Source organism: Lagopus muta, chromosome 5 (assembly GCF_023343835.1).
Source record: "Lagopus muta isolate bLagMut1 chromosome 5, bLagMut1 primary, whole genome shotgun sequence".
NCBI lineage: Eukaryota > Metazoa > Chordata > Aves > Galliformes > Phasianidae > Lagopus > Lagopus muta.
Window position 1 is genome coordinate 22330628 of NC_064437.1, and position 12559 is coordinate 22343186.

Consider the following 12559-nt stretch of genomic DNA (forward strand, 5'->3'; position numbering starts at 1 on the left):
ATGGAATTTTAATTGAACAGAGTGATATTTTGATTTCAGTTAGTAGCTCTATAAGTACAACATAGCAACTGCAAGATGGAGTTAGATGACCACGTAGACAGACTCCTGTTATGAGTCACTGTATGATAACCGTCACTGGTTACTGGAACGCTGGGTGTTCCTAGTCACTGCGACAGAATCTATCTGCTGAAGAAAGCTCAGGCTTGTTTTAAGTTGATTTTCTGGGTTGTTTAACTATGCTATGTTAGGTTAGGCAACATACATACCCTCCTCTGGTGGTCTGGCTCGCTCACGAAGTTAGATCTATTGATCGTCTCAGGGAAGGCCATTAACACAGCTGGTTCATCTGCTCAGCTAATATAGTCATTGATCTAAACCAAAAGCCACTATCTGCACTCCTTTCCTTTTAAGATAGCTGTGGCCAGTTCCTGCATTCTCTTTTGCGCTGCATGAACACAATGTCCTTGCCTATGTCCTCTGAGCCTTCTTCCATGGTAAGGGTTTGTTCTTCAGTCACACACACATGCATGTGCATTACATAAAAGAAAACCACAATAGTCATTAGAATTGCAGGATCTTCTCAATCTTGATTTGGCTCACTGGTCACAACTGTGTAAACATTCTGAAATTAAGTTCTGGCATTTTTTATCACTACTGAAGAGGAATACACTTTTTTTTTTTTAATAATCCAGCCCGTAAACCTAGCTTGTCATATCAGACAGTAGATACTCCCCCCTGATTACTTATTGATTTGGTACTAATATACCTTTATATCTAAAAACAACTTTTATACTGCATGTTCTAGTCAGCTACTTACTTCAGATCTTGCAGGAGGTCCTTTGCGTTAAGCATCGTTATTAAAGAGGTTGTGGCTGCTGGAATAATGATTATGGGAGTTCGAGATCCTGTAGAGATAATTAAGTTGCATTTCTTGGTTTACTTTTTTTTTTTTTTTTTTAATTAGAGAAACTATATATAAAACCAAAACTCTCGCTTAGTGGACCGCAATCATGGACAAATAATCAGGGAAAACTGTAGTAAGTTTTATCTAAATTGAAGGTCTTCATTGACCAAATAAAATGTACGCCTGTATCAAGAGTCTGCAGGAGTCTGTAAATAACACTAACACCATATTTAGCAAAACACAGTTCTGTATGCCTGTGGTTCCAGTAAAAGAAAGAGTGGGCACAATTCACACAAAAACAAAAAGGACCATGTAACCAAAAATGACTCACCTTTTTTCTGGTTTGGAGGTGGTCTTGCTTGAGAAACTGAAAAAAAAGCAGAATGTAAGACAGAATGACTAATACATAATACAAATGCTGCAACTCAAAACATTTCAATATTTATCCCACATTTCAGTGTTTTCAACCACAGGAGTCACACTACAGTCATTAGATTGTTTCCAGAGATGCAAAACACAAAGTTGAAGAAGGGCTTTTTAAACTGGGTTCCAGCATTGAGAAGATAAGCAGCTTTTGACTTCATACAGATGCAAGTATAATTGTGTCAATCTTCTCTACTTTTAAGCCAACTACGCATCCCCCTCCATCCACCTCAAAAGGAAAGGGCACAATAGTGTTCAAACATTGCCAGCAATCTGCAAGCAAGTTGCTTGTGGATCCCAAGCTCAACAGCACTGAACCAACAGGAATAATGTTTCACAAGATCATCTTTACAGATCCTCATCTTTTCATTAGTAGTAATGGTAGATGAGACCCACAGGATTTAGCTACCCCTAACATACATAGAACTTCTAATGAACTTGAAAATTCAGTCTTATTCAAGTTAGTTTTGGATTGCAATTAACCCCTCAGTTGAGCTTCCCCCCTCCCCCAATAAATTGTTTCCATTTTAGCCATTCCAAGTTTTGCAGCGTCCTCAATATCAGAGATACTTCAGGCTGAAGTCAGCAAGGCATGTATGCTTCTTCACTTGGATGCTATTACTCAATAACCTGCTTTCTCCAAATAAACACTTTATAGTTAAATGTCAAACAGTTTTCAGGATTCCTAACCTTAAAAAAAGAATAGAACTCTTGTGCTTGATAGTCATCATTATATGTTTATCCTAATTCACAAAATTAGAAAATGGTGAGTAGTAGAAGAATTGATGCAGACCGTGTACATCAAGTCTCAACTGCTACTATGCATAACATCTTTCATTAATTGACTTCCAATTTCATAGCATCATCTTGCTCATGTTTATTTATGACCAACTGTTCCAGAAACTGGCTAGGACAGCATAAATATTCACATGAGCAGTTGCCATTGTTGAAATATTGAGACCATATCCCTCAATTATCTTTTCCTGACACTATAAAATGCAGAGATATAATTGGTGATATTGTCTTGAAATGCTTCAACTTTACGTACTTTATTTTATTGCTATTTTTTATGTAATTATCTCCTCATTGTAAAAAAAAAAAAAAAAAGTTTCAAAAAAAATACACGGATAGCATCAACTGCCTAGGAAACAGAAAACTGCATCTATACAAAAATCTGATACCTGTACCAAGATGCTTTTAATTGAAAATTAGATACTGTAGATATGTCTCCCAAAAATCTTGAACTGAAATAATCTGATATATAGTTGTTCAAGACAGTAACATACCTGTTTTGGACAATTCATCTATTTTTTCCTATATAAAAATGAAGCAACTTCATAAATACTGCATGTTTTAAGTATTTCCATCACTGTTACTGCTCTCTTTCCTGAGGAGGATATCTCCAAACTACCTTAGAACTAGCAGAAGGAGGAATTCTTTTCTGAAACATTGCATTACATATTTTCTTCAGACTGTACCTCTCTTTTTTATTCTATTTTCAAGTTGCAGTATGGAGGCAAGCTAAGATTAGACTGGCCTTAGAGAAAGGCAATATCATTGTAATGATAAAAATGCATTCCTACCAGCTAATGCACATGAAACTACAACTATAGCAGTAGGTACCCGTGACAATCCAGTCACACTTCTGCCCTTGCCTTTTCTACCCTTTTCATACTGCTGTCTGTCAACTCCATTTACATTATTATGCTCAACAGGGCCAGTGAGATAAGTATGACAGGTAGTATGACCTTTCTAGCACCCAAATAATGAAACAATCATATCATCTGTGCACAACAGCATTTAGGAATGCTGAAAACATTCAGTGTTAGCATGATTTTAGGGAATTTGTCTTATCACATTATTAAATTATAGCATTAAATCCTACTAATACATCTCAGGGAATTACCAAGGCATACAGTCAAAGCACTTGGTCTAAACAACACAAAGCTCTAGCACAATTTCTAGGAAAAAAAACAAACAAACCAGCATTCATTTCAAAAGGCATCTTTGATTTAAAATAAAATTAACATCAAGAAAGCCACCAAAGAAATTAATATCAAATTATCCCTCTCAAACACATTCATAACAACAACAAGCAACTTGCTCTTAAATAGTAGTCTTCACTTTAAAGTTTCTTCCACCAAAACACAAAGTCTGTTTGTGCTCTTAAACTCATCTCAAATCTCTACGGGTTTCTCATTAGAACATGCCATAATATCTACACTGTTCTAACTTTCAATTTGAGATTGAGTTTCATGTACAAAACTGAAGTCTACTAGACCACGAATTAAAAATCCAGCTGACATAGCTCTACTATAAACATATGTAAAGACACATGAAGAAGTAACGATAATACATCAAATGTTAATACACTCACAAATAAATATTTCTGATATACTGCTTAAAGAAATACACATCTCTTTCTGAGATTTATTTTTCTGCTTAGGTTGTTTGTCACTGAGATATTAACCAACTCTTGCTATATATTTCAGTATTAATTTGTGAATTATTAGACTTAAAAGCAAGAAGTTTGTCACTCAACTTTCCAATTTCACTACCACAACCTTTCAAGAGGATGACTGGGCAAACAGTGAGCTGAATAAGCCCAAGCATCAGACCATTACAATTCTCAAGCTATGAGGATAATCTTAACCAGGAAATGGTGTGTTCTTTCCAATGCACATGCAATTAAAGACCACAGAACCAACCCTCACTTCACTCTTGAGCTAACTAAAATTTTAGGTACAACTCCTCTGGAGCTCGTACGTACTTGGAATAACAGCATAAATGAAAAGATGCCACCCTACCTGGTCGTGGTACAGGCTGTGCTGCTGGTGTTTGTGTTTTTCGAGCAGAAGCACCTTCCTTTAAAGAAGACAGAAGAGGTAACATTAACTGCTGGCCTTCTTGTCAGGTACAGTACTTTTCCATGAACACAGAGTTACAGAGGATATAACGAGAAAGAGCGCAATGTATTTCCATTATAAGAGAGAAAAAATACTGAACGTACTCAAAATTGTTCATAGATCCTGTTTTAGACATGGAGGAGAAGAGACGACCTGGTAAACTTTTAAAGGTTTGCCTTTTAACCATCAGACGTCAATACAATTTTTTCCTACATTCATAGAATTATTTCCAATTTATAGTACTGTTACATTTCAGACAAAATCGCTTCTAATCAAGGCTTTGTAACTATAAGCAATTGGCTACAGAAATTTTAAAACAAGATACGCAATGCATATCTGGCAATGCATTCCTGCTGTCTAGAGTTTTAGTGACCACAAATAGCACTCTCACGATAATTGGTTCTGCTCATGCCTTATCCAATTACCTTAATGTAACAAACAAAAGACCTGTACTGCTATTTATTCTTGTTAACTCTGCAGTTAACGCACCATGTAAGGAAAAGTGAAGTCACATATCTGGTTGCAAAGCAACATAAAATCCCTGCAAGAACAAATTCTGCTCTTGGTTACTTCTTTCAAATCCCACCTGAATAATACATACATTGCTAATCATGTAAAACAAACAAAAAAACCCAAATATATAAAGGCATGTAGTTTATTCCAGCCACTGCAATATGTGAGGCTGACAGAAAACCTTTAAAATACATCCCTGGTTTCATGTTATCTGAATTATAGAAAAAACTGTTTCAAATGACTCCAGTGAGGCATACGTATATCCATGTATACTTAACAGCATATTCTGTAATTCAGAATTTCAAAACCTAATAAGCAGGAGAGCACACAATGAGCTTCAAGTTCCATGATTTAACTAACACAAAAATTGCTTTGCAGTTTCCACAACAAGGGTTAGAACTCAGTCTTTCATACTCAGCAACCTCCTAATTATCTTCAGCATAAGGACTTCACCCTCCGTGGCTAAAAAGAAAAAAAAAGACGAATCCTAATTTTTGCTGTCCTCTTTTCTGATTATTAAAATACCAACACCTATGTAGGACACCTGAGTCAGTAACTGTTATTTTAAGACTTACTTTTATAATATCCAAGAAAAGGTATTTTTGCCACTGTCCTTTCACAGCAATTACTCAGATAATGATAAAAATCAAAACACCACACCCTAAAAGGAAGAACATCAGCAAAAGCTACCTATGAGAGAGGCCTTGCAACTGAGAAACGACTGCTATTTAAATCTATATCACCTTACTTTCAGCCAAGAAAATGGAAATTTTGCATCTGTTTGTAGAGAAAAATAGCACTTTCTACGTGAAAAGGCTGTTCCCACAGTGCGCTGATTACACATTTTGAAGACATACCAAGAATTCTCCTATGACATTTCTTTGAAGTCAGAGCAACACAAAATGGAAAGAAAACCTGAAAGCTACCAAAACATCACTTCCCATAATGTTATGTTTCATATTTCTAAATCCAACTTAGTTTGTTTGCACGCTTAACTATTGCTGGCTGCAGCTCCACATGTCCATTCATCTTTCCTCCCCCACAGAATCACTTCTGCAACTTCTCTTCCACTGATTGCCACTGATTGAGTGTTTGCAATAAACAGACCTGCAGGTTCTACTTCAGAGAGGGGTAGGAGCCATGAGTTGCTTCAAAGATAGTAGTGTTCTCCCTCAGCCTTGCAGAATAATTATCACTAAGCCTTGTTTTATTTTCCATATGAGTTGTGCCGCAAATTTTCTCTCTCCAACATTTTCACAAATCACCAGAACACATGTAGTCCTGTCCAATGAAATAAGTTCAAATCTTTTTTTTTTTTTAATTTTATTTTCCTCCCCACGTTTTTTTTCCTGAATTATCTTCTCCAAAGCCAACAATAGAAACGACAGTACAGATGGATAAGTGGGGTTTTAAGAACACAGCTGAGATAAATAAAACCACAAATGTAATGTGGAAGTGTCTGATTAATGGTGGGACACATAGCCATTTAGATGAGTAGACATTAAACCAATTCTACATCTGTGACCTTTGTTTGTATGAACAATTTCTGCAGAATCAATAAATGAAAGAGGTCGTGACTTTTAGTTTTTTAAATCACTGCCTCAAGACTGATAATTTCATGGACAAACCTCAGCTCACAGCTCCTGATGGCTTCTTAGCACAGGCACTGAGCAGTTCTCTCCTACTGGAGCTGTAAGATCCTTCCTTTGCAACTGATATACAACATCTCTGCACCTTATTACCGTGAGTGTGCTAATCACCACCTTCTAACATGGAAATCTGCAGACAATGCAGCGTAGAGGCTAGTACTTAATCCTAGACTTTGTATGCTTTTCTTCTTGAAAATCATTTATTAAGATGAGAAAAGACAGAAGTACGTAACAGAAGTTGACAGGAGAAAGATCAAGTATTTTCTATAAGGAAGGAAGTCATCAGCTTCCATTTTACACTGTCCTGAAAATGAAGGATATTGAGTTTATACACGAATATGAATGCTTTTCAAAAGCATTTATATAGAGGTATAGGCTTTTCCCCATGACAAAGCACAGATTTACGATACACATTCTGTTTACAAGGCAAATATAACCTCAGAGACCTACACACTATGGTTTCTCTCAGAGCAGAAAAAAATTGAGTTGACAGAGCAAGTATTGTAGTGGGTTCTTTAACCACACATGGTATGTGCAGCTGTTAATTTATGGCCCGTTAGCTATTCTGAGGCAGCTTCTCATTTGCATACTCTAACTCCATGTATATACAGCAGCTTATTTCTCAGTGAGTGCACAGAAAGATTTCACATTTCTAATGTGAAGTTTTATGTAGAAGTTACTCTTAAGTAACTTCACACTGCAAATTCCAACTCCAATTAGGGCAGCTTTTGTTTGTGCAGCTGTACCCTGAGCAGCAGAAGTCACTGTTTAGCTATTTAAAGAGCTTTCAATTCAAAGTTTCTGAACACTTCACAGTTTTGCTCAAAGAACACGTACCTCATTCTTATGCAGAAGCCACTCGAAACCATTAAGGAGTACATTGTGAATATTCATAAGTTGAAATTAATTTAGTAACAAAACCATGTAATTTGAAAAACACAGATCTGTAAAATGACCACATAGCATGGTGTTTTAATCATAAGTACCTTACTTGGTTTAGTTTTGCTAATCTACCATAGATAGTAACATATATTTCTTCTGATTTATATGAACATTTACATGATCAGGAACAAATACTTGACATAGAATGAAATCAGGAGAACAGATATTGAAAGCTGTCTTGGATTTCATTACATCAATTACAGATAACACGCCGCATACACTTGCCATAGAAATTCACTCTACTTTGCTATTAATGGTTCCTGCCATGATAGACACCTATAAAACACCTGTTTAATAAGCTTTTTCACGGTCTGCTACTAAGCATTGTCCTATCTCAATTCCTAAAGATATGGGGTTTTATAGCAAACAAGTGCATGGGTATCAATACAAGCAGATGAGTACATGTTAAAAATCCAGATTCCCTCACACCCTGAAGGATCACTGGATTCTTCTATTGTATGCTCTGGTAATTAAGCTCTTAGCATGTTCTGTCCTAAACACACAGGTCTAAACAAACTGCAAAGGTTAAAAAGAATGCTACTTTTCTACAAATTAACTCTTGAGTAAATCATTAATGTACGACAAACAGTCAAAACAATTCAATGACTTCAAATACACGCATCTAACATCTGGTCTGGATGTTCTACTTCCAGCCTGATAGAAGCATTTATCTTCATATAAATAGCTTGGATTCTGAAAACGTAAGGTTTTGTCCTAAAAATGTAAAGTCCTTAAAAGCCTTGAAAAGAAAATCTTCCAAAGAACCAAGCAAAACGATCAGATTGAGAGGCCTCCACAGACTTCCTAACAATTCTGATTTTTCTATTCACATGAAGAGCTTCTTAGTAATGTTTTAAGTTTAGACAGCGCTTCTCATCATCATTTTATTTACACATGAAACTGGTAAAGGTTATTTGCACATTTCCATGCAGACAAATCTGCATACACAACCTCCCAGGACAGATATTTTAATAATAAATTGCAAGTTTTTAGCTGCATCTCTAAATTTAAATTATGCTGTAAAATAGTAGACCATTTGTTAACAGGATCTTAACTATTGTACAAATACTGCTAACATCACAGCCATTTTAACTTGCATTGCTTGCAACATTAATAAAAAGGTCATTTCAACTACCTATATTGTGTTTCTACTTCCTTTTAATCAAGGAAATAGGAGGGAAATTGAAGCAGAAGCTATTGTTCTGGAATTAATTTTAAAAGGGGAAAAAAATACCATTATCTACCAAAAAATTAGGATACAGATTGTGCATGGAGAGCAATAACACTGCTTCACTGCTTTGCCAACAAATAAACAATTAATAAACTAATAAACTCAGATGACATTAGACAAAAGGGGTTACTAAAAGTTAGTAAGTAAACAGCTTACACTGAGCATCATGGCTTCTCAAGCACAGCATCAAGAAAAATACCCATGGAAGACTGCCAACCCTCAAGTCTGGTTACAAGAAAGAAAGAAAACTTAATGTTCAGCTTCTTACAAAGATAAAGCAAATTTCATTATAGGTGAGGCTATGTTTTGAAAGTACTGTTGAAGTACAGAAATTTCCCAACTCCAAGAAAATCAGATGCAGACAGTCTCTGTTGAATGAGTACGGCATTATAATGATGGAGGACAGGGAAAAAGGAGAGGAGGGGGAGGGGGGTGGCAAGAATAAAACCAGGGTGATACCATCAAGAACTGATTGAAATTTGGAGACATTAGTACTGGATGTTCCACAGCATTTAAGTTCAACTTTTGTTTACAAAGGTGGTTTTTCCTTAGTGCATTATTAAATTAAAATTACAAGGTGACTCGAAAACCAAAAGATTGACACTGTAACGGTCGGGATTAATGAGTTTTTTCAGTAGCAGGCCAGGCCTTGAGATCAGCGTCAGGGAAAGAAACAACAGGTGCTTATTGCAATTTCTTGCATGTTGCAACCAGGTTAAACCAAGTATGCTTTGAACACACAAAAATAAGTGATTGAATAGGACTCCAGTTTACAGATATTCCGGACAGACAATACTCTCGCTATGCATGGAAAATGAACCGAAGCAACTCAAATCACAACTGAACCTCAATGAATATGGTAGAGAATAGCGACCAATTAACTACAACAATGCCATATAAATAACCTAATTAAAAACATTGGAGATATCTTTGAAAAGACGTTTTCTAGTACTAATTATTAGTTGCCTTAAGGCATCTACTTAAGTGTTAGCCTCAAAGCTAAGATTTCAAAAAGTCTTAATTTTTCACTGAAGCATGACAGAAGTCCACCCATCTTTATCCTTGCACGAAATTAGCTATTTCCACATGAAGTTACTTCAGTCAAGTAATTTCAACTCTACTGTTGTTGGATTACCGATTTTGAACAGAAGTGAAATTAGACATGCTTGCATTTCCACTTTTCTGCAGACAAACAGTTTTCATCAAAAACTCGTAACTAAGAGAGACTCTGTAAAGAGAACTTTATGGTGGGTTACGTTTCTCCTTTGAATCAGAGTTGTCTGTTATGCACCTGTTTACGTTTAAATGACTCATTCCCCTCAACTGCGTGAAAAGCAGATATCACCAAAATCTTATTTTTGCTTAGAATGCTCCCTGTTTGGATTAATTATCTGAGCTGGCCTAATGCATATTACACAGCAATCCATAGAAGTTGTAACAAGTACCAACAGCATGAGAACAAAAGGATTTTTTCATCTTTTAAGATAGTCAGGTACCAAAGTAATACAGTAATTACTTTCTTTATATTGACATCACATCATCACATCAGCTCAGAAATTGTAAGTGCATAGATACAAATTTATTACAATTTGCTTGTGGTTTAGTCTCCAATTTCCAACCTCACACATTCATCAATCTCTTGTTCCAACATCACTCGTAGCTGAAAGTATTAGCCTGACACTCACGAAGCATTTCTATATCCACAGTTTCACAAAATAAGGGGCTCAAACAATTACTTTCATAAAACCACTGCTAACAGGCAAACACCAAACACACACAGAAAACAATGTCACTTTTGCTATCCAGATCATGCTTGAAATGGTATCAAGAGCAACTGTCATATGGACATGAAAGTTGCTTAGTATGGAGCAATGAGAAGATCCCACTCACACCTGCATTCTGTGAGTTATAACCTAGCAGAGGAAAAGGCTTAAAAAGACTTCAAAAATGTTCCTTTGTAGCTTTTGGAAAGACTCATGAAATGCTCTGTGTGAGAAGAATTTTTTTTTAAAGCTCTGCAGGTACCTAAGTGAATACAGATAGATCCTTAGTGCTTTCTGTGAAAACTTTTCCAAAATGCCCAAACTGAATCAAAATCCAAGCGATTAGATGTAGGGGATGCTATTCAAAGCCTCAACGCAATAGAAACTGATGACGCTCTTTACAGCCTCACCTCAGTTATTCTGAATTCTGTTCTTAAACTGAGGGATGCTGTGATAGAATTCTAACATATAAGAAACTAAATAAAACCTTCTTCCCCCCCAGCCCCAGTGATTACTGGTTAAACCAATTATGCAGCATCATTTTTTCCCAGCCATGTTTTATTCTTTGCATTCACTGAAAAAAGGAAGTTTTAATTTTATTCTTCCATACATCACCAGTTTTAGCAATCGCAGCTCAAAGCAACTTTAACGTGTGCCGTGCTTATAGACCACACCACATTAAAGAAAGTGCAACTGTCTTGGTGGTCACGGCCAGAGAGATGAAGGGAAATTTCGAAGTATCAGCTTGGAAGACTTGAAATATCAGGAGGAAGTCTGAGAATCTGTATTTCTGGAGGAACTGATGCGCAAAGAGGAATTTTGGAGCAATGAACTCTGAATTATTTTTGTCACCAGGTAAAGTAACTGCTGAGTTCAGGAAACAGCATGAGCTTTTTCAGGATCAAAAGCTCTAGCTGCGGCTGCCATGAATTGCGATAAGACAAGAAGAGACAAGAGGTCCTGAACGATGGCAGTGATAAGAATATAACAGACTGGAAGCACTTATACATGGAAAGGGCTACTTTGAAGACATAGGCCAGGGAAGAAAAAGTGATGATCTTGAGGTCTGGGAACAGGCTGCAAGCAACATTAATGTACAGATTCATGCCATCTGTTGATTAATGCTGGCAATAAAATTTGTGCTCAGATTTTCTCTTCAACTCTCTTTTTGAGCACTTCTTTGCTGAGTCACCCATATACAAATACACTTCAGAGTCCTGTTGGCATGTACTTGCTGCACTGGCTAGAGACAAGTGAAATCAATTGTACGTAAAGTAGTATAAAGTGATGTAAGAAGGAAAAAAGTGTATTTGTACAAGTTCTGTGCCACACCGCAGAGGTCTGCAGCACAGCGTCTGTCAGAGCCCTCATATCAACAGACAGTTTGCTGAAACACTAGCTTGGGAACCAGCACTAGAAGTGTCAATAAGTACTGAGAGCCAAGCAATACCTGTACAACATAGTCTATCAAGTTAGAAACAGCACAGTAATTTACTGTGAAAATTTCTGAGTTTGGTCCAGGATGAATGTCTGATGCTATCTGCAACTTCATGCACTACAGATACACACATGCTGCAACTCCCTCAAGCTGGGAAGGCCAGACATATTTTTGGAGTCTCCTAGAATATTGCCTGTATTTGTCCTGTCCCAGCTACAGAACTTGCCAGGTTCATGGTGCCATATTAAAAAAAAAATATTGAAGAATGAAAGAAACACCACATTCTCATACCAAAAAAAAAAAAAAGAAAAGCCCCTAAAGCAGATTCCATCCCATTCTTCCTCTACACATCCTATCACTTTAGTTCAAGAACTTAGAAAATAGACAGTAAGGAAGAAATGCAGTGTGTACCATGAAGATGGAACAAGTCAAAACAAGACACAATGGTTTTTGGTGTGCAGGAAGAACAATGGATGGGCTCGGTCTGCCTTTTGACACTAGAATCCAGCACTCCTGATCGTAATGGCGGCAAAAGCTACCACTTCCCCACAGCAGGAATGCAAATTTGTTTGTTTCCCCCTTTGTCACAAGCCTCATTTAAGCCTTATGTTTACAGTTCGTACAATCAGAAAAGCCCCTGTGAAATCTCTTTGCCAAGGAGTATACATAAACACGGCTCTATTCCAAGTTAAAACACTGGGAGAGAGAAACACAGCCTTGAAACAAAGGCTTTTTCAGGCAGGGCACCTCTAGCTGAGGCTGCAGGAGCGCAGCCCACATGTGTCAGTGC

General features: G+C 36.8%; 1 protein-coding gene across 1 annotated transcript in view; it reads right to left on the minus strand.

The window, feature by feature from the left end:
- Positions 1 to 12559, minus strand: part of CDC73 (cell division cycle 73) — a 104128-nt gene that overhangs the window by 20515 nt on the left and 71054 nt on the right. The window contains exons 11-13 of the mRNA XM_048946883.1: positions 4135 to 4192; positions 1236 to 1271; positions 818 to 905 (exon numbers count right to left, since the gene is read on the minus strand). Coding sequence (XP_048802840.1) covers positions 818 to 905; positions 1236 to 1271; positions 4135 to 4192 — 182 coding nt within the window. The remainder of the gene's footprint in view (positions 1 to 817; positions 906 to 1235; positions 1272 to 4134; positions 4193 to 12559) is intronic.